General features: G+C 33.5%; 1 protein-coding gene and 1 long non-coding RNA gene across 6 annotated transcripts in view; both read right to left on the reverse strand.

The window, feature by feature from the left end:
- Positions 1-13,161: 13,161 nt before the first annotated feature.
- The window catches only part of Taf4 (TBP-associated factor 4), a 28,697-nt gene continuing 13,964 nt past the window's right edge, over positions 13,162-27,894 (reverse strand). For 4 of the 5 annotated variants that reach the window (XM_074171992.1, XM_074171990.1, XM_074171994.1 and 1 more), the window contains exons 6-8: positions 22,364-22,877; positions 19,681-19,943; positions 13,162-15,200 (exon numbers count right to left, since the gene is read on the reverse strand). In XM_074171992.1, coding sequence (XP_074028093.1) covers positions 15,048-15,200; positions 19,681-19,943; positions 22,364-22,877 — 930 coding nt within the window. In that variant the 3' untranslated portion in view covers positions 13,162-15,047. The remainder of the gene's footprint in view (positions 15,201-19,680; positions 19,944-22,363; positions 22,878-27,894) is intronic. The other variant, XM_074171991.1, reaches the window with a different exon arrangement.
- On the reverse strand, positions 25,723-27,846 carry LOC141481042 (uncharacterized). Its single transcript, XR_012464718.1, has 2 exons — positions 27,613-27,846; positions 25,723-27,532 (listed from the first exon to the last, which is right to left on the reverse strand). It is a non-coding gene; the product is annotated as an uncharacterized lncRNA (long non-coding RNA).

Raw genomic sequence — 27,894 nt, forward strand, 5'->3', positions numbered from 1 at the left:
TCATTGAAAAATCATCTTCAGCGATGAGGCCCATTTCTCGATGAATGGGTACGTGAACAAACAAAATTGTCGAATTTGGAACGATACCAGTCCACATGAGATCTAAGAGCGTCCAATGCATTCCGAAAAAGTCACTGTTTGGTGTGGATTTTTGGCTGGCGGCGTCATCGGTCCATATTTCTTCGAAAACAACGTTGGTCAGGCCATAACTGTTAATGGCGAGCACTATCGGTCGATGACTACCAACTTTTTTTGGCCTGAATTGGATGATCTGGACACCAAAGATTTGTGGTTTCAACAGTATGGCGCTTCGTGCTACACATTGGATATTCTGCACGAGCGATTCGAGTGATTGCTCACGTGGAGGTGATGTGAACTGGCCACCAGGATCGTGCGATTTGACACCGTTAGACTTTTCTTGTGAGGTGTTTTTGAGTCGCAGGTGTATGCGAATAAGCCGCAAACCACAGCGGTCCCCAGCGCCAACATAATCAATGCCATCGGTCAAATTCAGCCTGATTTATGCGCCAAAGTCATGGAAAACTGGACTTTTCGGATGCCTTCCACCCAGAGAAGCCGTGGCGGACATTTGAACGATGTTATATTCTACCCACAATGGCATCAATAGGTCTTTCAAACAAATAAAAAATGTTGATGAAATAATAATAGTAATAAATTGATGGATGTAGCCGTTACTACGTGGTAGGAGATCATAATAAAAAGAGAAATGAAAATTTCTATGTTTTTTACCACTTTTAATTGTAACTAAAAATAATGGTAAAAAACATAGAAATTGTCATTTCTCTTTTCATAATAATAATAGTGATTTATTATTTACCATAACATAAAATATTCTTCAAATCACATCACATAACGAGGTAAATAAATGGATTATGCTAGGTCTTAAAACCAATTCTTTCACATAAACCACAACGAAAATAAACAAACATTCTAGCTATAGTTAAACCAGGATATAAATAGAACTCAAATATAATATGTAAGCTCTGTTACGCCAGCAACGCAAAGTACGGAAATCGCATTTAGAAAATGCCAAAATAAAGTACTTTTTAGGTGCTTTTTAGGTACCGAAGTCAAAAATTAGGTGCTCTGTAACTTACACCGCAACTCAATACTCAAAGTTGCGTTGCTAGCAGTATGTGATGCTAGCAATGAAAATAATAATAAAATAATGAATGTTGAGGGAACACTATTAGGTGCTAATTAGATGCTAAACGGTGAGGATCGTCAAATTTTCTAATTAATAAACAAAAGCTTTCAATTTTGCTAAATAACAGATCTAAGAATCAGGTCTCTCGAAAACGAGGACGAATGCTCTATCAGGTATAAACTAAGCGTGGTAATAAAGTGCTAATTAGGTGCTTGCGAGAAATTAAGATGAAAACGACCGCGAATAAGTGAAAAAAAAATTCGAGATACCTGATTTGAGAAAAAAATTATCAATATGCAATAAAGTCTTGAGATTCTCGTAAACTAATACATAGACAATCAAAATAAAGTGCTAATTAAGTGCTCACTAGATAAATAATAATAAACCTATATTCCATAATGCCTATGGGGCATTATGGAAAACCACTATGATTGATGGACTGAGTTCTTACAGTACCGTTCCTCGATAAGTAAGGGCATGAGAATGAAGTGCTGATTAGGTGATCATTAAATATTTATAGTAAATCTAGATTCCATAATTCATATGGGGCTTGTGGACCCGATAACCACCATGGACCCGATAACCACCATTCAAAAAATGTTTAAAATATTTTTTTCCGTTAACCAGCTATCGCACCCCTATGAACGATAACCCTCAGAAATCGAAACTTGTACGAGGTAAAAACTAACGAGGTCTTACCTTTTAACGTGTGATTCCTAACACGGGTTGGACGATATCAAGTGAAAATTAAGCGTTCAGCCTGGGGCTTGAATCGGCCGATGTGTGAGTCGATGATTCGAACAGTCCATTATTTATCTTTATATAAATCGCTCTGTGGAAATTAGCGGAAAATTTCACAAGAAAATTGCCTGCGAATTCTCACCCGAAATCATTAATGTGTGTCTGAAAGCGGAAGTATACCCTGCGTTAGATATGAATTGAGAACAGTTTTAGAGTTTGGAATCGGTATCTACTATCTACTGAAGACGCCACAACTTGGTTGGTGAAACGTGTGTCGCGTCGAGAACATTATGGAAGTTCTGGTGTTTGTTTAGGAATAGTGCTGGTTTTAGATTTATTCTACGGCAGAGTTTTCAGTTCTACCTTTCAATTCCGTATTGAATGTTGATGTCAAGGGAGAGGGGTAATACTCCCATTACTCCCTCCCCATAAACTCGCCCTTGCGTCCTATACTTGTTCTCTTTTGTATCAAAAATTTTAATGGAAGTGCATTTTTGCAAAACTTAGTGAAGTAATTCATTCGATTACTTACACATACGATTAATTACTACAGTAATGAATATTATGATTGTGACGAATATGAAGTGCTAGCATTTTTATTAGTGACATTAATGTTGATAACCTCAGTGATGCAACATGTTGCCTTGAATACTGTAGATAATGATCCTAATAAATATGTTTTTTTTTGTAGTTTTATCAATAATTATCCAGGGAATGTGAGGAAAACCAAGAAAAAATATGATCTTCAGAAATGGCGGAGTAATGACCTTATTGAAGATCAAACTGATCTTCCTCTTGAAGATGATCACTTGGTGATAGAAACACGTATCGAGGTGTTAAAATAACGGTTTGGTGTTGGGAAAAAACTCCAGTAATGTTCAACCTTTTGAAATAATTGTTGAAGAGAAAAAAAATTGGATACAGCAGTTTGTGGGGGAGAATATAATAAAACGACATGATAGTTTGCAATACTGTGAAAGAAGATTATCGTGGAAACTAAAAAAAAAATATAAAGACCCTATTTCTCGAGCGAATTAAAGTAATTAAACCAATATGTGTCTTTTAACGGAGCCCTATAATCCCTACAGCTTTTGCGATGACCTGGAAACCCCATACGATTTCGTGATGGCATAGAAACCTCATACAATTCATTGCTGGCCTAGATTTCACAGTTCGCCAACTTCGGAAAATGGAAAAGTTCAATCGTTCGGACTCCTATTGAATGTGAAATGCCGATGCCTATCAAAATCTTGAGTTCCCTATTTCTCTTTATAACTCTATAAAACTCTACAAAAATATGTACAATTACCTCCCACATGGTGAAGTGGGTGGCGAAGAAAGAAGTTGGGTGTGAGGAAGAGAGGGAGGAGTAGAAGGAGAAGACTGCAATACTGACCTATAGAATGACTGCAAGAAGAACGCCACCTCACGATTCCATGATTGTGTAATGAAATAGTTCGCATTTTTGTTCCCATTTATGAGTTTTTTAATAACTGTTGTTTCCTATCGAAATAAATCAGTTTGAATTGGAAACGTAAAATCATTACATGGCGCTGCGAATAATTCAAAGCGCCATGTAGTACGAAATTCTTGTTTATTGAGTTAAAAGAGTTTTTGTTTTCATCAAGAATCTAGAATCTCCAATGTTTCCTTAGAATAGCCAAGATCCCTGACCAAAGCGTTAAATTCTTCCTGGTTAAGGAGCTCAGGAGTAATAGATATGTGAATTAAAGTCAGTAGTTCCACTTTCATTACTTGAAGAAGAGATTATTTCATCTGATCATTTCGCGTAGATGAAGATAACACATTAGGGTGAAACCATTTGGACCGGTTTTTTATCAATCCCGTTTATATCAACCACGCAATCCTTCGTCATGTCTTTTCTTATTTGCCCATAATTTCAAATACCTACTCCACGCATGTTTTATATAGCATATTCGGCACCCATTACTTGTCACGGGTGTTCATAGGAAATCCAAAGTAATCAAGATACACGCGTTTTATAAACTACGACATACATAATCTGTAATTTTTGAATGTATATTCAATACAGATGTTACAGAAATAGTTGGGATCATTTTTACAGATTTCTCGATGAAGACGTAACAAAAATGAATTTTTAAAAGAATCACACGATTTTATGAAAATCAAATGTAACTAGTACACAAATTTGGTTAATAGCTATATCTCAAAAACTAGTGCTGTTGGAAAAAAGGGAGGGTAGATTTGAAATCAGCGACCTCAAAGTAATAAACAGCCATGAAATTCCAGGCAACAAATTACATTTTTCTTTTACCTACGTAAATCGTTAATTTTTTCATGGCTCAATTTGTTTCTTGAATGTTTCAAATGGCAAGGACATAACAAGAAAAGGAATCTAGTAACTACCAGAAAAGGTAATTTCTCAAGTTTGACACAACTCACACGTTTTTTGCGATAACCTCTTATTTATTTGCTATTAAGAAAAAATAATAGCATTGGCAAAATCATTGAAAGATCATTTGATGGCAACGCAAGTATTTGGGAGTATTGATTGACCAAGGACTCATATTCAAAGAACATGTTTTGAAAGTGATAAAAACACTATCACCAATAAGGTGAATTTTCTGGTGAGAGTATGGCCTAGCCTATCTAGATGGTCAAAAATTACAATGTATAATACATTAGTTTTACCACATCTTACTTTCTGTTCTTCAATACTATTTACGGTTAATAAAAACGAGTTGTATCGAATTCAAAAGGAACAAAATAGAGCCTTTTGAATCATACTGAGTGTACCAAGAGACACGCCAATAGTCAACATGTTGAGAGAATTGAAATGGATGTTATTGAATGACTATGTGTACTATCAAACAATGGTACTGATATATCTGTTTTAAAAAATATGTTTTTTCGTTAACCAGATGCATCACCATCTATCTCCGAACTACTTGAGCAGAAAAATAACATATAATGAAAATTATCATAATTATAATAATACCAGAATCAATCCAAGTAGGAACCAAAAATAAGAGGTGTACTGAAAAATCCATTTATCATGCAGGAATGTAGGCTTTCAATAATTTAGATCATGGTATCAATAATTGTAATTTGATAAGTCAATTCAAGGGAGGGTTGAAAATGCACATAATGGACGAGTGATTTTGATTTTATATTTATATCTTGAGTTCAATAACTTCATTACTATTCCAAGGTTTTTAAAATGTTGTGTTTGTTGCTTTGTATCTGTATCAATACTTTTGTCTTACCTTTGTTGCCCACCTACGTGTAGATATTTCATGTGAGTCGTTGAAGTTCATTATTTGTGATTGTAACCAGTCATATATATGTATATATTTGTAATTCATTGTTTGAATATTTTAACATTAGCCTAATGATAGTTAGGATCAAACATATTGTATATTAGCTTATGCTGTATAAAGGAATTAATAACATTAAAACTGATACAGTTAGTCTACAAAAATTTCTGAAACCCAGCAAACACCAATGTATATAAAAATCTTAGAATGCACAAACTGATAGGCATATCTACTTTTTTGTCATACCAGCTGTAAAAAAACGTGAAACATTTCGATTTCATCTGATTCTACCCATTACTATTTTATATTTTTGTGTCAATGGCACAACTACTGTCATTAGCTTCGTGTTCTGGATAGGCTATGTCAATAACTTCCCTTCAAACAAATAAATTCTCGCCAGAAAAATATCTGGCCAAGAGGGATTGGAACCCACAACCTTTGGGTTATAGGTCGGACACACTACAACTAATGACAACAGCAACAGCATTGGAGACACTCTTGAATTTTCCCTCTTCACTTTTTTTATGTTGGTACACTCGTCTCGAACATATGTTCACAGTCACAGCTTCTTAGCATGTTTAGTTTGTTGGTGAGAGGCATAAAAGTTAGAAGTGTTTTGCGTGTCGGCGATTTTCTGCTACAAAAAAAATTGACCAAAAAATTTGCATCAAATTTTGTTTGAAAAATTGAATAAAGGGCTGAAAACACTTGGAAACTTGACAGTGGCATACGGTGATTGTACCCTGACTCAGAAAAATGTTTACAAGTGGTACAAACTCTTCACATAAGGTCGAGATGTGAATGACGCTCGCCCTGGACACCCCAGCACGTCAACAACTGATGAAAAACCTGGAAAAGTGAAGAAAATTGTTATGGAGAATTACTATTAGAGAAGTTGCTGAGGATTCCTCATGCCATGCAATTTTTCGGAAGTTTTGGGCATGAAGCATGTGGCAGACCAAAAAACCCGTCTCATGAGCATCGCTCAGGAATTGTTGAATTACTCCAACGGCGATCCAGATTTGCACAGAAGGGTCATCACTAGTGACGAATCATGGGTATAGGGTTATGACATAGAAACCGAAGTCCAATTGTCCCAATGGAAGAGTCCAGGAAAGCCAAGACCAAAAAAAAACACGTCAACTTCGATCAATGTCAAAGTTTTGCTCATTGTTTTCTTCGATTACCGTGGCGTAGTGCATCATGCGGACAATAAGGAGTATTATCTTGAAATTATGAGCCGCTTGCGAGAAGCAATAAGAGGAAAACGTCCAGTATTGTGGAGATACAATTCATAGCTTTTGCATCACGATAACGATTGTTCACTCGTCATTGCTTAGTCGTAATTTTTTTTGCCGAAAACAAAACTAATCATGCCTCAGCCACCGTATTCACCAGATTTGTCTCCCTGCGACTTTTTACTCTTCCCAATATTGAAGAAACTAGTGAAAGGATGGCGTTTTGCGACGATTGAAGAGAAAAAAACCCAATCGCCGAGAGAGCTAAAGACACACCAGAAAGTTCATACCAAAACTGCTTCGAGAATTGGAAAAAACGTTGTATTATATCTAAAGGAGAGTACTATGAAGGGAACAAAATAGAAATTGATGAGTATTTTTTTGAGAAAAATTAAAATTCACTTCATTTTTTGAACAAACCTCATAATAATAGGAGAGGCAAGAATGAGCCAATTCAGATTGAAAAATTTACTGGGTTACAATGGCTAGAGCAGTCTTCCAGGCTGAAGTGAACGCAATCTTGCATTACACAGGCTATTTGCTGGTCATTGTCTACTGAGAGGACACTTGAATAAAATAGGGCTGTACAACAGAGACACTTACTGTAGACAATGCAACAAAGAGACAAGATAGGTTGAATGGGTGACATGAAGAAGTGCAGTTTTCCAGAACCATGGGAGAAATGAACAAGTTATAAGACTGCCAAGATCTGGGTGTTTCAAAGTTATTATTATATAGTTTCTTATAATTGAGTCCAATCAACTAATATGTAATAAATGATTCAATATTTCTTAAAACCAAACAACGATTTATTATGTCGAAAAACAAATAAATTGGTACTTAGAATTAAGGCCGGAATAGTATAACTAAAGTTGTACTGTTTGCACTGGTTTGATATTATAAATATCCAATAAAGCAAAATTTTAAATGAAATCTAAGAAAACTCAAGTTTTGGACGCTTAAAAAAGTTTTCAAGAACAACTTGATCAATAACAAAATGTTGAAATATAATAGTTACAGAAACAATTGCAAAGTGAATATAATGAATTCTGTATAAAAATAAATGTTCTTAAAGTATTGAAGAACTCAATCCAATGGAAGCTAACAATGAATTTTTTAAAATATCCAAAAATTATTGTTAAAAAAATTTTGCTTTATTTGTAACAAAAATATATGTATTACCAATATTTTTGAGACCTTCATACAACAGACAAAAACACCTAAAGATTAACTTTTAAAAACAATTTAATCACAAAAGAATAGATATGAACGATCAGTATTACAAAATAAATATAAAAACTTTATTGATGGATTCGACTCAATATATACAAGTAAACAAAAACTAGATTCCTTTGATGGTTTTATTATATTAAATATTAATCTATAACAAAAATTATATATATCTATATTTATAGGTATGGTTAAAAAACAATTATACAACTAATTACAAATTATTAACATGACTTTCTTTAAAAGATTTTCTTATAAAGAAAATTCAAAGACATTGTTTTAGAAAATCTACAGTATATACATCATTGTAGAAAAAACTATGATATTTTTTTATTTTCATTTTCTATGGGAAGATGCTTCATAATTATATTCCCAGTCTGGCCACTTTGAAATTCAGGTCAAATCATGTTTTAAATGTCAAATTTTATCATCCTTGAACAAATTTCCTGCTTCCTGCAAACATGCATTTCATTTGAAACTGCAAATTTCAATATGATGCGATGATAAAAAAATCAAAGCAATATTTTCCATATGTTGAGATTTTGAAAAACGTGTTTTTATATACATTGGGTCCAAATAAATATTTAGTTTCATCTTAACAATAATCACAACTTGATAATTACTAATAAAGAATGAATTGAAATCTTTGAATTAACCCAATTTGGTCAAATATAAAATCCATGGTTTAACCTTTATTTGATACTCTAAACTTGATGTGTTTACAAGCAAAATTATACATTTGTAAAAACATTTTTTTCATTTCATTAAACTTTGTATTGAAAATTTATTTTTTATTAGATTTGACTTAATGAGATCAATAATCTATCTCTCATATCTCTTTGTCTCGATTCCAACAGGAAAAGAATTCAAAGTTAACTCAAAAACCTGATCCAACTTCAAAGACATTGAGCACACGTACCAAGAATTTAAAATTCTAAGCCTAATGAGAAGAGTCAAAGATTTTTTTTATCTACGAGATCGAAGGCAATACTAATACACCAGAGTGGTCCCCAGATTTTCAGGATTAGATTATTTTTTTGACTTGCTGTTTTTTCATTTTGGTAATCTTTAAAAAAAATCCTTCTATATATAATATGCGGATTGTAGCCATGACTTTAATTTAGGGTTGGATTGATCGTATTGCTTTTTCGTCACTGTTGACAGCCGTCAACTTAATTGAATAACATTTTTGGTAGTCACTGTTGAAAAAGTTACAGAAATCTGAATTGTTTCAGCAACCCCTTTTTTGAAACGTGCTAAGCCACTCAAAACTTCTCTTGATATTTCTTTGTTTTTTAGTATACAATCTTTATGTAGTCACAATATACACACTTCCACAGGCACAGTTTCTATGACATACACATTGACTAGAATTAGGATCTCTTATCCACTCAGACAACACTCAGTTCAAAAAGTGAGAATAATTGTTTCTGTAAACCAATGAAACTCACATGTTGAATGAATATACGAGATTATTTTCCTTTTGCTCTTATGATAGTCTCTGGAGTCCTGGTATGAAAGTCCCATTTTTTTATCTGCTGATATTGAAGACAGATAATAGCAGATAGAAGAACATTAAAAAGTGTGTTCGTATTACCAAGACTGTAAAGATTACCCAAAGGTTCACAAGTAAAATATTTTTCGATATGCAATTGTGAGTTATAGGGGTTTGCCAATGTATGAAGTGGCAAAACACTTGGTCTTGCTTTCGAAATGACTTATCGGAAACACACAATAACATAATGGTCAGTTCTAAGAATGGTTTCTCTATGTTTCACTATATGGATAAACTAATGGCTGAAGCTATAGGATTTATTGATGAAAAAATGGTCCTAGTTCAGTATGTGAGGTAAAAAGACATAAAATTATCATTCCTGGACCTACCAGTCACTTATGAGGATAAATGACAAATATCAATGTATCGAGAAAACAAGTCATTCAGGCATAGAAACAGCAATAATTGAGATACTTTCAAATGAAAATTGAAACACTTGGAAAAAAGTTTTTGAAGCAAACGTTTGCACCAAAGAAGAGGGAGCCAAACAACAAAATAAAGAGAGACAAGACAAAATGTATAAGGGATCAGGAAGGACTACCAATTATTTAAAAGTCGTCTACGTCAAAAACTCATTATAAAACTATTTTCAAAGTTGTCTTTAAATGAATTGTAACACTTGAATGTAGCCCTTTGGTGAAAACTATAAAGCAATGTGTTGAGATTTCAAAATTAGAGTATTAACTGAAATTATTCATCTATTTTTGCGAATTCAAAAGCCAACTTTTTTAGAAAGGATGCTAATTAGGGTTTCCCTCTCATATCAACAAAAGCCCATAAAAAATAATTCTCACTAAAATTTACTGAGAACGTCAAAGGAAAAAAGCCACCACGTTTCTACAAGCCATAATGCATACAGTACTGGTAGAGGGCAGCAAATGCTAAGGTGACTTTTTGTAAACATTGTATTATTCAAGGAGGACAAAATCCAGGCTAGCAGGTGGTTATTGAATGGAACCTAAAGTACCAAACGTTTCGTCTGCCAATGCGGTAAACATCTTCAGTGGTATGTGCGAGTTGTATCTCGAAGTCTCAGTAACAAATCGTTCGTAAACAAGACTTAATGATGAAACTTTCATCCTCACAGTAAACGCGCATACCACAGATGACGTTTGCCGCAGTAGCAGACGAAACGTGTAGTACTTCAGTTTCCATTTGGCGATGTCCTATTAGCCCGGATTTTGTTGCCTATGGTTTAATATTCACCAAAAAATTTGATAGATAATGCAATTTAGGAGGATTGTTCACATTTGTTAAAGGCCCTGTTCTGGCTTCATCCGGCTTTGTAAATATCTAGTATCTGTGGAAGTAAGTATACTACAACTATAAAAAAATATCAGAAAAAAGGTAAATGGAGATTACCCAATAGGATAAATATAACAAATCTGCACTTAAGTTTCAACACTTCAACATACTCTGCCGAATTATAGTGAAAACTGATTGAATTCATAGAATTTAGATCAAGGATTCATATCCTGACTAAATAATACCAAGTTTATCTAGTATGTTACATCAAGCTTCCATTAGAAGTTTGAAATAAGGAGAGAAACTATCAAAGAATGTTTCGTTTAAAAGTTTTAGATATCAATGCATCGTGAAGAAAAGAGAAATGAAACTTTCTATGTTTTTTACCACTTTTACTTGTAACTAAAGTTACTGCAGTTTCGTCCTATATGGACATTTTCACACTTATACAATAAACCAACAATGATTCATTACATTCGCCATTATATACCACCCCTATAGGTACCAATAGAACTAGAGGTACTTGACTTGATTGAGTACCTGAATTTACAGTGTGAACTGTACCTTGACTTGACTTGACTGAGAAATTCTTACAGTTCACACTGTAAATTCAGGTACTCAATCAAGTCAAGTACCTCTATTTCTATTAGTACCTACAGGGGTGGTATATAATGGCGAATGTAATGAATCATTGTTAGTTTATTGTTCAAGTTTGAAAATGTCCGTATAGGACGAAACTGCAGTAACTTTAGTTACAAATAGAAGTGATAAAAAACATAGAAAGTTTCATTTATATTTTCTTCATTATGATTTCCTACCACGTAGTAACGGCTACATCCATTAATTTATCAATGCGTCGTTTTTTTTAATAATCTCTAATATATAGAGTACCCAGTAGAAGAGTATTGCAAGAAAGGTACGTATACCAAAACAGTTTAGTGTAATATTTCCAATACAAAAATTTTACAAAACTTCGATACCTGTTTCATTATACAATATTAGGAATTTCTGCTGTGGCGAAAGATGTGTCGCAGAATAGTAAACCTTTTTAAAGTAAAAATCTTACAGTAAACTGAATCAATAGTTTTTATGATTTTTTGTGTAAAGATTCATCAATTTGTCCCCAATTTATTTCATTCAGAAATTCAATTTTCGAAGATTTGGCTGATAAAGTTTAATGCAATATTTTCAAAACTATTTTTGAACAGCTAGGTATGAACCAACACAACCCCATACTTATGAAAAGATTTTCAAGGAAAAATAGTTTTCAATTAGAAAAAATCAGTAAGAAATTGTTTTTAATTTTTGAGACTCACAGCAGTTTAAAAAACTGGTCAAACTGTTTGGAAGACCTTTAGCAAAACTCAATACCTTCCATTTAGAATTTTACGTATTTAAAATAAATTCATGCTTGCTAGCTTTCGACAACTTCACATCTCATCTCAAACTTCCAATGAAAGCTCGATGTGCTAGACACTGCTTAAATACAAATTATGGAGGACCAAAACCAGTCCATTATATATTCAAAAACATTTCTTATCAAGATGTCAACCACTTCTGTTAATAACGAAATGGTATGCAAAATACAACACTGTGATGGCATCATCCATCAAATTTTTTAAAACTAACAATAATAGGTTGAATATTTGTCATTTCTTTACATGTACGAAGGGAGTCCCAGAAATACCCGACTTGACCTAGAGATGGCGGTAGTTGTTTGAAAAATATCATCTATTAGAAAGTACACAATCTTTAAAGCATATGTTTCAAGTTTGAAGACGCTGCGTTGTTTAGTATTTGTTTGGCAGCCACCAATAGCAAAAGTTTTTGGTGAATTTGTGAAAATGAAGAAAATTGGTCAGTGTTATGTGGTACAATACTCTCATTTGAAAGGCCTCAGCACAACCAATATAACAGCTGAACTGGATTCTACTCTGGGTGAGTCTGCTTCTTCATTTACAACAGTAAAATATTGGGTAGCAGAGTATAACCAGACCATACGATCTGCCACTGTTTTTGCTCACACTTGAGAAAAAACAGTGTTGTGAAAATGTTTCAATTGAGTGTCTAGCAAAGTTTCACAGCAACAAAGCAGTATCCTTGTGTCGTTTCATAATCATGGATGAAACATTGGTTCAACACTTTACACCCGAGACGAAAGAACAATCAAAACAGTGGACTCAAAAAGGAGAACCAGCTCCAAAGAAGGCGAAGACCGTTTCATCTGCAGGCAAGGTCATGGCATCGGTTTTTTGGGGTGCGGATGAGAGAATTTTCATCTTAAAAAATGGTAAACTATCAACAGCGAATATTATGCGAACTTATTGCAATGTTTGAGTGAAGAAATCAAGCAAAAACATCCACATTTGGCTAAGAAAGAGTGTTGTTTCATAAAGACGATTCATTAGCTCACAAATCCATTACTGTAATAACCAAAATTAACGAATTAAAGTTTGAACTGCTACCTCATGCACCCTATTCGCCAGATTTAGCCCTCTGCGATTATTTTCTGTTCCCAAACTTGAAAAATGGCTCAGTGGTGAAAGTTTTTCCAACAATGAAGAAGTGATGTCAGCAGTTAATGGCTATTTTGAGGAGCAAGACAGTTCTTATTATAAAAACGGTATCGAACTTATGAAACGTAGCTGGGAAGGAGGTTATGTTTAAAAATGAATACATTCTTTCCAAAATGTTTGTGTTTTCTTTGTTGTGTCAGGTACTTCTGAGACCACTGTCATATGGAGAGACATATTGATACATTAAAATGTATCTATGTATGTAAATATAAGTGCGTGTAAGAGTCCAGAGAAACTGAAAATACACCAGCATCATAAAATAATTCATTGGTTAGAATCCAATCTTTTCAAAAAATTGAAAACTCATTTTGAATATTTTCCAAAATCACAGAACCAAAAGATCCAAGTTATTTCACTTAAGCTTATATTTCTTTCAGAGAATAGTATGTACAGTTGGGACGATAAAAGAACACATCTTTTCTTCTACAAGAAAAAAAAAAGCACAATCAAAATTTGCATTTGACTTGAGAGAGCTCTTACTTGGATGATAGCTTGCACTTAGTACATAGGAGAGAAATAGTCATACAAATGTGAGATGTCGGCAACTTCTTAGACTTTGACACCAACTGATGACATATAAGTATCGTTTTATAGTTTATTGTTGTTTATACTACATAAATAGTTGTTCCCAACTAATAAATTAGGGAGGCTTTATATTTCACACTCAGAAAATTATATCTCATAAGTATAGGTTTCAACCACAAATTGGGAGTTGCTCTGTCTAATGTTCCGCATATTGAAGAATTTGAATTGCCAAATATTGAAGTACTGATGAATTTTATGATATTGATCCAAAATCGTAACATGATTTTCAAAAATGAGAGCAATTATTCATCAAAAGATTAGATTTTTCGAAGTAGTGCTACATTTTTACGATTAGTTTGTGCCAGTTTATATAGCCAGGTTATATCGAAAGCACAAAGTGATGACGCATATGTATACTTCTATCCTCCCAACTGTCGTCAAGAATGTATACATTCTCGATAGCTTGAATCGGAGCCCTTTTACAGCTAGCAGCAGATATTTTTTTGACATCCCAAGATCAGATAACTGCTATTAGTTGTCCAATATTTTCCTTAGAATATGTCAATGCCAAATGTTTTTGATATGAAAGTCAAATGATCTATTTGAATTCAAAAGCACCTTTTCAATATGAAAGTCAAGAATAGATTCCTTGTAGTTTTATAACGTTTCAAGTTAGCCAGTATGTTCACATTCCTAACCATATACTTTATTTATGGTCAAAATATTAGCTTTGTTAAAATGTCTTGAGTCCTCTGGCTCTAAGATCTTGGACTATCTATAACTAATCTCGAGAGTAATATTCATTGATTAAAATTATTTTTTTAGGGAATGGCACGGGTCAAATGTACAAAAAATTTAACTATTTTCTGTGGTTCCTAAAATTATTAAAGCTTTGTTGAAATTATTACATTTGAGTCGACAGTCGTAATGTTTTCAACCCAAAAATTACACAACAAATAGAATATTAATTTCATGTTGATCTGTGATTTCAAACTAGTCAGACTCTACAACAAAATCATCCACAAAAATTTCAACCGTCAGCACTAAGTAAGAAAATATGAAGCTTTTTGCGTATAGGCTATAACGAATCAACTTTTTTTTTCTACAAGTTTTGATACAAAACAATTATTTCCCCAATAAATTTTTCTCACTTGATTGTTGATTATGTAATTGACCGTCACGAATGTTCCCCTTCAACAATTTTAAAAATTGAAATCATATAAAATCTTCCTCCCTCTTCAGAGTACGTTTACCAAATCATCAATACAGTTATAAAAATATTTGTTTTTGTGTTACCGTTATAAAAATGTAGAACATCATGACGGCAATAAAAACCTTTTGATCCAATTTCCGAAAAACAACTCCTTACTTCGCGTAAATATCATAACGAACACAGGATAATGTATCAATAATAAATTTGATAATGCCTAGAAGGTCCGTAAATATCACAACACTGACAAGAAGCGAGCATCACTTGAGATATGACTTGTATAAAAGTTTACTTCTGCATAAATCTTTTTCTGTTTCACAGAGAAATTGCAAGTCTCTTAGTGTCACTTTCTTCATGCGCTGCCGCAAAGGCATCTGACCACGAGCACCAGTATTCGAACCACTAGCATTAGCCTGTAAATAAGAAAAAGAAATGAAACAGATAAAACAATAACCGTTGGGAATAATAAATGCAATATAAATGAATCATTCACAATTGTGAGTTGGCAAATGGTGTTAATCCCAAAATGCATTTTCTCATTTGTTAATGGCAAACCCAGTTCACAAATTTCAATTTACATTTTTGTAGAAGCTGAAGCTAAAAAAATATCTATACAAATTGGGTAAATTCATACTAGTGGTACTGCTGTATCTGAGTTCCTTGACCCTCTATTGTTTATAGTGATAATTACATAATTTCGATAAAATTCAAAATTTGAAAGTGGTGCTGGAGGGATAATATTAATAATAATAACAATAATATGCTTGCCGTTCCAATCTTACTCTACTCGTTTGGAGTAGTGAAGTGGACTCGGGAGGAGCTGTATCAACTAGACGTAAAGACCCGAAAAATGATGCATCTCAATAGGAGTTTGCATCCCAAATCGTCTGTTCCACGGTTGTACTTCCCCCGACAAGAGGGAGGCCGTGGACTTTTGAGTTTGGAGTGTCTACATGACAGAATGATGCTGGATACAGCCTGTAAAGTCGTCAGGAGTTCGGATCCCCTTCTCTGCATGGTCCGTGACCATGAGAGAGCAGGAATTGGAGCATTTTTCTTTAGAACAGCTGCCCGAGCAGCTGATGATCTCGGTATAGTTTTCGACACCGAGTTGGAACCTGTTCAGCAAAAAGCTCAGATAAAACCCGCAGAGATCACCTTACTTCTGCGGAAACCCAAGGATAAGCCAATGCATGGGGTCTTCTTCAATAACATTGGAGACCTTGGCTTATCAAAGCGCCTGACCTTCGCTTTTCTCAGGTCGAGTGGGCTGAAGTTGGAAACTGAGGGGTTCATGGCTTGCCAGGATGGTGTCTTCAACACTTTAGTCTACCGCAGTCGCATAATGGGTATAGAGGTTCCTGACACAAGGTGCGGGGCCTGCCGCGAGGCGCCCGAGACCCTAATGCACTTGCTATCAGCATGTCCAGCATATGCGGTCTCGGCCTATATCCATCGACATAACGCGGCCCTAAGAGTGCTATACGACCATCTACGGCACTCTTACGGTATTGACGAGACACCGGTGTTGCCCTACACTCCGGGGGATATTGAATCCGTTGTGGGTAACGAGAAGTGCCGAATTTACTGGAACTATTCGTTCCCCACCCTCAGGCTCATACAAGCTAATGAGCCTGATGTAGTCCTTCTCGACCACCAGACCAAGACGATATTTGTCGTGGAGTTTTCAGCTCCTGGCGAGATTAATATCGTCAGAAAAGAGCAGGAAAAACGGATAAAATATCGAGATTTTCTCTTCGAACTCCGCAAACTCTATCCAGATCACTCTGTCAAGATGGTTAATCTGATTATTGGAGTCCTTGGTGGAATGATGTCTTCTCTACTCTCGAATCTTAAAATCATACCGGCTTGCCACACTAAGGCAGAACTCTTAGCCGCACAGATGCAGAAGGCTGTCATTCTTGGTTCACTGCGCTTGCTCAGGGCACATGATTCTCGGACCCAATGATCACTTACCCCACGGTGTGGGGAGTGGTCATTGGTTGATAATTCTGGCGCGCCCTCTCGAATGTGTCGGGGCTTCGGGGGATAGGGTCTGACCAGCGCACACTACGGTGAAAAAAAAATGTATTGCCCAACAAGTAACACCCAATTACAGGACATAATTAAATACCTCAGTAGTGACAATAGATAAAATAAATCAACAAATCATGTTCATTCTTGACATGCAACATGAATATAACATAACAATGATATATAACTTCGCATAGAAAACAAAAGAAATAAAACTAAAACAAAAGAAAAAAACTGATTGTATAACTATTCATTGCGCTACTTGGTAAGAGTGGTTATAATAACTGAATCTCTCACAACACAAAAAAGAAAAAACACTTTTGATATCACTTTGAGATTTCCATTGCAACTTTTTTTATATGATTCGCCGAGCAAGTATTAATATCGCAAAAAATGCATATTGAGTTGTAGTTTCCACACATATATTTATTTGGAGAATGCGATATTATGTTAGTTCGTGATGCAGAGCAGTAAAATGTGAGATTCACCCGTGACTGAGCTCTTGGCACCCTAAAGTTCAGTTCTGACAGGAGCAAATGGCAGTCTACTTGGCTGTGCAGTAGTTTATGCAAAAAGGTTATTGAAGCACGTCTTCTCCTTTTTTCTAAAGAATTTAATTGAAAGTGATTGAGAAGATTATAGTGGTCAGAACCCCTAGCTGGATAAATTCGTGTTTTTGAAATAAAAGAATTTCAAAAATTTTTCTTGAACTTTTTTAATTGAGTACTCATGACAGAAATAGTAGGAGATTCAAATAATTGAACAGTATTCAAGCTTGGATCTGACATGAAAAATATAATATCTTCACGACGTTTATGTTTGTGAAGTTTTGACAATTTCGTGTGATAAATCCTAACATTTTATTGGCTTCGGAAACTTTTTTGTTTATGTGATTGGCAAATGCCATTTTAGAGTCAAAAAATAAACCTAAATAAATCCTTAGTCTCCACACAACGGGTTAGCAAACTACCTTGAATATTGTATGGATATTCAATATGTCTTTGTTTTCTAGTATATGACATGACTTTACATTTACCTATATTCAGATGTAGGTTATTAATTTCACACCAAGCCTGAACATTATCTATATCTTCCTGATGTGTTATGCAATCATTCACATTTTGGATAGAATTCAGTATTTTCAGATCATCAGCAAAAAAACTTTCATAGAATTTATTTGTGTGCTTAAATCGTTGATAAATATCAAAAACAACAGCAGTCCCAAATTTGATCCTTGGGGTACGCCAGACTTAGCTTAGAAATAACCTCTATAAATGAAAGATAAAGTAATTAGATATAACTTCACTAGATGTTATGAATAATTTTTTTAAGACTGCTGCTTTCAAAATGCATCACTTGATCTCTTTGAGAAACAGGTGTATTCAGGTTCAATATAATCAAGAAGCAAAGGAAGCTTCCCAAATTTTCCTAATGGAGTTGTCGGTTTCAAAAATTGGTTACATAAAAACGCCGATATAAAAACTTGGCAAGCTAGCTTGGGTATCAGTTTGTTAATCACAGTTAAAAGGGGAAGGGAGCCAGGCTTCAACCTGAAGAAACTCAAGATGGATTTCAGTTTGTTAACTATCAATCAAAAACCGCTTGCCTGGTACTGATGCCTAACAGGCTGAAACAGCTGTCTACCGGTGGATTTTGAATTGGAACCAAACTGTGGATGATCAGAAATAGTAATCATCTATTTATCTTTTCATTTTTATGGAATTATTTTCCAAGTAGCTTTACTGCATTAACCTGTCTTAACTTTATATCATTCCTAGAAACATGTATTGGTTTTCTGATGTCATTCCCAGATAGCTTCCCAAATTTCTGCTAATGCAGTTGTCAGTTTAAAAGATTGGTCGGTTATACCACCAACGCCAATACAAAACTTGGCAAGCTAACTAAGGTGTCACACCTATAGGTGGTTCCGTTTAGGTCTTGCTTGCGTTTATGTCGTGATTTTTATCTAGTACTCTTCTTTGTTTTTCAGTTTGTCTTCAATCGGGGACGCCCTCATAAATTGTAATCAATTTGATTCCAATTATAGAGCGCCAGTAGACACTTGTTTCAGCCTGTTGGGCATCATCAGTAATGGGCAGACGGTCCTCGATAAGAACAGCGAATTTTAGAGCAGGCACTGCAGTCGGAAACAAGGAAAATGTGAACTCTTTGAAGTTGAGGTTATGAATATGAAGCCAGAAAGAATTATTCAGTTTAAAGTTTCACTACGATAATGTAGATATCTTTGTAATATAGTATCATGGCTTGCGTTTTGAAAGAGTTTCATTCTCCTGTTGGTGATTTCATAACAGTTATGCAGGACTAATGTGATTATTATTAGAAAACATATATTTGGATAGTTGCATCTAACTGCAACTGCGGCAGTCACCTTCAGTGGTATGGTTACAGTTTAAACTTTTGGAGATTGTAACCAATGAAAACCACGGCAAAACCTGGGCACCAACCCAAACATTGACGCCAGCTGTGGAAGCCTGCATTCCTATATTAGAATTTAATTAGTGAATCAAGAAACTTATTGAGACGTAGCAGAGTAATTTTTCATGACTAAAGGAGGAGCAATACAAGATTATTCCATTGCTATCACCTTGCCTGAAAGAGGTTGAGTTTTTGAAATTATGTATGTCAGACAACAAACCTTCATAAAACAAAATAGTAATTTTGCACTTTTCACATCTCACTAGTTACCTAACTTGACAAAATTGGATTTCTCTACTATCGATATTGATAACTTATTATACTTGTATTCTTATAAATGGTGCATAAAGGTGTCCCAAGTGATTATTTAATATATTTCATTTTTCAGTGTGATTCAAAGTCAAAATAGGAAAGATAACATACCTGGGATGAGCCAGATAATTCCCCATCCAACCTAGGTTTTTTCCTAGGACCAATGGCTTGCAGAGCAGTAGCATTTGCTTCTCTCTGCCTTAATTCCTCCATTTCAACTCTTTGCATTTCTTTTGCTTTCGCCTTTAATTTAGCTTGCTCAGGATCTTCAGTCCTTGATCGACTCTTAGCAGCTCTCATTAACATTTCCCTTTCCAGCTCCTCATGCCTTTTCCTTTCGGCTTTGTCTAAATCTTCTAAAAACTTTAATTGACCTAAAAATAACTGCATATTATCTTCAACGCTCGAATTTGTACCTTTTTTGCTATTACATATGAGGAACAAGAATTGCTTTTTCCATGTTCGTTAACGCATTTCAGCTTGGTATATTTTTTTATATAAACTATTAGAAACCAAAATAACTAATTAAACATGTAATACTTGGTATTATAATACTTGATCTTGGAATTAACAAAAACAAATAACATTTATTTATAATTTTCACCATATAAAAATTCCGAAAAGTTCTTTCTACATTTAATAAGCTGTACTAATTTTCAAATCGTTGCGCAGGGTGAAATAAAATTTATTTATTCAACATGATAATTGAATTCGATAGCAATGAAAACTCCGAAATCGTCTTTCAATATAAAAATTGCGAAAAATGTTATAGTCTCATCAATTTACAATTGTTTGAGAAAATCTGACTTCCAGTGGTTATGTGATAAGTATTGACGTTTTGGAGCAAAATTCATAACAGTGGGGGAGAACATTTGACTTTATTGAAAAATTACTCTTAAATACAGTCCACGCATTTCTGAAAGGAGCTTATAAGGAGAATATAATATAAGTTGTCATATTTTTGTCTGCTGGTCATAAATCTGACCGTCTGTTACAGATGAGGAAGAATAATTTCATTTTGAAGGTTCAGCTAGTATTATTGTTCGAAATGCAACACATTTCATTAATTAACACATTAAGCTAATAACACCAATATTTCTATATATATATATATATATATATATATATATATATATATATATTCCTATATATGGGTTGTCAACTTAATTTTACTTACATATTTGTATCAACTTTTTTATATAAATTATTTTCTATTTAATGTTTGATTCATGTCATTTTATATATTTTATGTTACTCGCATGATTGTGTTATTGTATGTTCTGATTTTTTTATCTTATATTATCTGTTCAATGGTTCTCTTCATTGTACTCACTTCATTATATATTTCATGTAATACATTTATACTCGTATTTATCAGCAGTACTTCATTCACTACATCTGCGTATTCCAAATATTTTGTCAATTGTATATATTTCTTACACTCATTATTTTATTACAATATTCATATAAGCTGCTGTTATACAACCTGAATATTGATTGTTATATTGCCTTTACTGTTATACTGTAACTAAATTTCTGGGAAACCTATGCACAACTCTAAGAGTCATCAATGGGTGCCCCTGACTTATTTGGTTACATTTTGTGGAAAACATACATAGGCAGACCCATGTTACTAATTTCATATATTACTTTTGTTTATTTGGTGTTGTTGTTGTTCAGATTGAAACAAAGAAAAACTACAATACAAGAAAATTTTACCCTTTCAATCCAATATAGTAACTCTGGCGAAAAATAATCAACTTTAAGAAATCCACGCTTATCAAAACTTAAACTGGAGAAACGTTTCAGAAAAAACACAATTCATTTATGTTAATCGAAAAATATTTAGATATCTGTAAGCGTGGATCTGTCTAGGATGCAGATATCTACTCAGGAATACATTTTGGATTTGTTATAATAATAAGATCAATAATCGTCTTCATTATTTCTATCTTATAAAAAATACAATAAATCTTCAGGCATTATGAGCATAAGTATGGAAACGAAGGGTTATGTGAACTTGATATGAAAAATCATCAAGACAGTTTATTATATGATTTTCACTATAAAGGGTTTCACAAAAATACGTGTTTCATTATACACTAGCTTTCTCAAGCTTAAAAAATTGTTTTACGCTTGAGAAGCTATTGTATAGCGAAACACGTGTCGCGGTTTTTGTAAAACCCTTTATAGTGAGAATCATACAATAAACTGTATTAATTTGTTTTTTAATATGCATTTTCAAAGTATCGGCCAGTTCCATTCAAGTATGATAGAAAAATCATTCCACCTGTGTATTAATATAATAATACATTTATAATGGAGGTAAAACGATAATGATTATAAAATTTGGGATTCTAAGAGATGATTTTTGTAAAATTTACTAAATTTATAAACATTTTGCGTTCTTATACTACTGTTGTCTGCATTCTGCAAAATGCAAAACTGAATGCAGACTCAGTTTTGCATTCTGAAAAACGTTGAAATAGGTAAAAGGTCTGCAGTATGTGATCATGAAAAAGAAACATTTTACAAATGTTATTGCCAAAAGAGAGTTTCTAAAATGATAGATTTTTGACATTTTAAACTTGTAAAAGCGAATCTAACATACCATAGAAAATTTAAACATTAGTTCCAACCCAGAAAGAAAAGATCCACTTTCTTTTCAAAACTTAGAAAAAGGTCTCTAAAATTTTTTTTCAACTTTAATACTACTCTTAGAGCTCTCTTCTGATATTAATAAACGGAACTGACTTATTAGTATCTACTATTAACACAAAAAATTTACTCTTACCTTTAACATCACTCGTAATTTCATAACGTTGATTAGCCTTAACATTCTCTAGCCTATGCTCAGTTATAACAGACAACTTTTCCAGTAAATTTCTAAGCCTTTCTTGTGCCGCATGCGATATGCAAGCTGCAACATCTGTGTTCGGTTCATCCAGTCCGTGTTTCATCATAATTTGCCTAATTTTCTGTTGCAGAGGTGGCATAGAACACAGCATATCTTCTTTACAAGAACGAATTTGTGTTCCCACAAACTCCGTTGATCCTAGAATTTTTTGTGTTTCTTCAGCCAAGTTTACGCCACCCATGGCTGCTACATCGTTGATATCATCATCGCCAGTATATGCTGAAGAAAAAGTTTTCTTTTCCTTGTCCTTGGCTGTAGGCTTGAGATTAGAAGGCACAGAAGGTTTCATCCCCTGGAATTTAATAGTCCCCATTGGTTGTTTCTGTAGAGGAACTGCTGTCCTCACTTGCATTTGTTGTCGAATTTGACCGGGAGCCAAGGGTCTCACCTGCTATTGCATTAAATGAATTAGAACAATTTCTTTATAATTTTTTCCAGGACAATTTCTTTTAAATACTGACTGGATACAAAAAAATAGGTGACATAAGAATGTCAAATATTTATGTAGATAAACCTTGTGTTGTTTGACAAAACTTAATACATGAATTGTTTTTCAATTTTTCAAAAAACATCAAAAGTTCCATGGAGTTTAAATTGTTCATGTGTGTTAATATAACTAGTAGTTTTGTTATTTTATAGGGAAACGTGTCGCGGTTGTGTAAACTGTTCAATGGAAATCAGACAATAAAATTACTTAGATAAGTTATGGCCACCAGATAAATTGTATTTGGTAAAATGCTTATGATTTGTTCATATTGTATATTTTTGCATTATTCATCGAGAAAATCACAAGATGATTCAAATCATAAGCCCTGTTAACACTGACAGCACATGATAGTTCTTTCTGGGGACTAAACCAGTTGTAGTCTATATAAACAAATAATGATTTAAGCATATTTACTAAAAACAAATCAAGACAAAAATTCTGTGTCAGGCGGATCAGAAATATATAAGATAACTGACTAGCTACATGCTAAGAATTACACTTTTAAAAGGCGATTGATCAGAGAAAAGAAACTTTCACGGCCCGGAGATTACCGTGTGAAAACTATTTTTCGGGTTTTTTGGCCTTAGAAAAGATAGGCAATGAACATTAATTAAATCTGGCTACCTGTCCTCAAAGGTGCACAAACAAGGTCAGGTAATCCAATTAACAACGGGAAAAAACGACTCGAGCACCAACTTGAGCACTGCGACCGTTACCACATCGCCTTTGATAATGTCTACCACATTAGTAGACGAAACGTCAGGCCTAAAAAACCTGCTGACCAAAGTCAAAATCCCGGAAAATAGATTTTATACAAAAAAAAAAATATTCAATATAACCCATTTTAACTTGTGGTGTCTGTCCCAGCAAGGAGAAAGAATTAAAACCTATGAAAATAGTTTATTAGATAGGAATACCAATTTATCATTTGCAAAACATATTTTTTGAAGGGTTAAATATTTATAATATTTACATTTTGCATTATACAATGAAATATTGAATACAATTAAGAAATATGACAAACTGAATTTTAAAATGAGTTTGAAAACACAGTTGTAGCTACAATTTTTTTTATTACTGGTAAAAGTTCTGAACTCATCGTTAAAATGTTTTAAAAAACATGTTACAAATTCAGAACACAATATCAATGAATATAGGAATGTCAATGTTTTGATTGGCTTCCGGGTTTTACCGTGGTTTTCTTTGGTTATAATCTCCAAACGTTTCAACTGCAACCACGCCACTGAAGATGACTGTTGCAGTTGAAACGTTTGGAGATTATAACCAAAGAAGACCACGGCAAAACCCGGAAGCCAATAGAAACACCATATCCACTTGTTTTCTGTTGGTAGCCGTTGGTAGTTGTTAATGGTAATGCTTGTATATCCTGCTCGATATTCTTCTGTTCATTTACTGTCTGTCCTGAATGGCTTCCTTGCAATACCCCTGAACTAATACACATTTTTCAAAAAGACATAAAATAACTAATAATCCCAAAAAACATACATGTTTTCAATGGTAATTAAAGACTCAAGCAAATAATAAAACAATAATAATAATAATAATACAAATAATCAATTAAATGAAATGAATAAAAACACTTTTGTCTAAATACCACTGGTAAATTTTATTTATACAACCGGTTTCGGGTTTGACCCCATTATCAAGTATAAAACTGAAATCTGAATTTTGAAATATCAATTTTTTTAGAATTTTCAGGTATGCTGCAAGGACAGGTATTTGAGAGACAGGATGCCATTAAAATACCACCCTGAAAATTCTAGAGGTTGTTAAACTCATAAATTCAAGAGAGGAAACCTACAAAATCAAGTTGCTCGTTTAGGGGTATATATTTCTGGTTTTTAATTGATTTGTTAATTTCCATGGCCTCCAACAGATTCATTTTTCTTCCTTTATTACATGTATGTAGGATTTTGAGGTTATCTTCATTTATCTTGTGGTTTGATTCTTGAAGATGTTCGTACATTGCTGATTTTTTGTCCAAACAGACGTGTTCACGCAGTCTTATTTCAAAATTTCTACCGGTTTGGCCTGTACATACTGCAATGCATTCGCCATACTCTTTCTATATATACCTGATTTTCTCATTCTATCCCGTTTGGGTTTTGCATTAAACAGGGTTCTACCTGTGAAAGCTGTTGAAATTTTGTATTTGGAGAAATAATTTTGAATATTTTCTGAATAATTGATGCTACTCTACTTGACTATATTGTGTTCTCGACAGTTTGGGTATAATTTACTCATAAGTGTTTTGTGAGTTTTACCTGATATTATCTTTTCTATTAGGAAAATTGGTACCTGATTGTTCACTGCAATTTGCTTAATTATTTTTATTTCATCTTAGAAATTCTTTTCCGGTAAAGGGATTGCGAAAACTCTGTGTATCGTTGACCTAAACGCGGATAACTTATGTGAGAGCAGATTGAAAGAGTCAAAGGGAATTGTACAGTATGTGAACGTGTTTTTCCGGTAGATATTGAATTGAAAACCATTATTAACTCTTGAAATATTCAAATCTAAGAAGTTAAGCTCCTTGTTTTGTTCGTTTTCTACTGTGAACCTAATTTTGTTATGCAGACTATTGAGAAAGTTTAAAAATTGATTAATTTGTCTGTTTGAACCATCAAAACCAACCAGTACGTCATTAACATATCTGAACCAAAACACAATATGTTTCTGTGAAAGGGGGGTATTAAGGATGCGGGTGTTTTCTAATGTGTCCATGAAAATGTCTGCCAGAATGGGACTTAATGGTGAGCCCATAGGGAGACCTGAGTTTTGCAAGTAAAAATTATTATTATATTTGAAGAAATTTTGTTTCAGACATGTACCAAGGAGATTGCAAAATTCGGTAGTTATATATGGATTTGTATGACTCTTATCTAATATGTATTTCATGAGGGGAAGACATTCGTCTGTTGGGATGTTAGGAAACGTGTTTTTTACGTCGAACGATACAATGCTCAGTAGAACCAAATAAAATCCAAAAGTGTTTCATATTTATTGAATTAATTATTTTCTTTGATAGATATGTGTACTCGGGTGGGCTATTAGGAATTGTAAATCCAGTAAAGAATTTTTGCCAACTTCACTTTTCACAGTTTCACAGTTTCTTTTTCTAAAAGCAGAATTGCCAGTGCAAATGGATTAAAATATTTATCTTTGTTTCTTCCAGTGAATTTCTGTGTTCATATAATTTAGTTGTTGGTTCATGGAAAGGCAGTTTATAAATATATTTTATCGCTTTATTTTTTGTTTTCAGGGGTTCCAAAATTTGTATTGTGCCAGTAATAAAAACCTTATTTAGTTAAGGGTTTGTATTCAAATTCTTGTGTCCCGCCAATATGGGCATCAAACTTATTAATCCTCTAATAATTGAAATAAAAAATGGAAAAAAGACATTTGTTATTCGAATGTGACCTAAAGAAATTAAATACCTCATAGAAAAATGTTTGTATAGTGTAAAGAAAAAACGAAAGAATACACTTGCGTCATCATTGGAGTATGCAATAAAACACATACTTTCATATAGCATTCTTTTTCTGCCACAAGTGAAAAAGCTCTTGTTTGGATGATCGCTTGCACTTGGTACATCAAACGTTAGTCTTTGCAATTTCTTGGATTTTTCGATGAACTGATGACTTTTGACGATTTACATGTTGTTTATTGAAAAACTTTCACTTTCAATACTTTTATACAACAAAAATAGTTATTTCACAACTGTGGGCATTTCATATTTTACACTACGTAAATTTTATATCGTAATTATAAATTTTGACCTCAAATTAGGAATAGTTCTGTCTAATATTCTGCATACTGAAATATTCAAATTGACATATACCGAAGTTGGAATATGAAATATAATGTATCAACATAATAATTAATAAAGTGATGATGAATTTTATGAAATTGAAACATGTCAAATTGTAACCTGGGGTTTTCACTAAGAGTATTCAGAGCAGTAGTCACATCATTTCGTTTTCATTAGTTTGTTGATTCATATCGAATGCACACCCTGATGTCCCATGAGCATTTTGGTCAGCACATGTTCTATTCTGTGTGAAGGATCCAATTCATTTTCTCTAGAACTCATTTGTATGAATGATTTAACCTATAAAAGCCCAACGAATTTATGTCCATACACTTTTTTAGTGCTCTTTGATATGACTTTTCCAATATAATTTACTTATTTGATCTGTATAGAATAGATTTATTATAATAGTGATTATTATTATTATTATAATACCCACCCATTTGACTTTCAATTTTATGTTCATATTTCGTACTGCTGTTCTCTCTCTCCTACGATACATTTTAATTGCCCCACATTCTTTTTGACTTTTTCTTGTAATATTCTGTTAATTTCATCTACTTCCAACTTGCCACTCCTTATGCAGTACATATGTGTTTATTTCAACTGCTAGTCTGTCCATTCACATCCTTTCTAAGATTAATACCCTATTCTGCATGTTAATCCTTTGTCCAACAATTTTTTGATTGAATGCAGAAGAAGTAGGTATATTTTCCCAAGTGTCCAGCTATAATATACAATTTACAGATTTCTATATTTTGAAAAACAAAATATGTTAATATGTCACTTTTACTAGAAAATCATTACCTATATATTCTGCTGAAGAAGTGATTTTTGTTAAGATTAGGCCATATTATTCAGTATTGATTGAATAGTTGCTGTTACTGTAGAACAATGAGAATCGAGATTTCTGTGACTATAACTTTCAACTCATACTAATTGTGTTCCTCGACACTGTTTTTATACACTGAATGTTTATATTATTCTTTATAAACATGTGTATTATGTGTATGTAATAACATTTTATTATCTATTGTAAACTTTTTCTTGTATATTTTCACAACCAAACATTTCCAATAGGAATTTATT

The sequence above is a fragment of the Leptinotarsa decemlineata genome, unplaced genomic scaffold (assembly GCF_025532065.1).
Source record: "Leptinotarsa decemlineata unplaced genomic scaffold, Ldec_3_MD MMD2_tig00000035_RagTag_RagTag, whole genome shotgun sequence".
Lineage (NCBI taxonomy): Eukaryota > Metazoa > Arthropoda > Insecta > Coleoptera > Chrysomelidae > Leptinotarsa > Leptinotarsa decemlineata.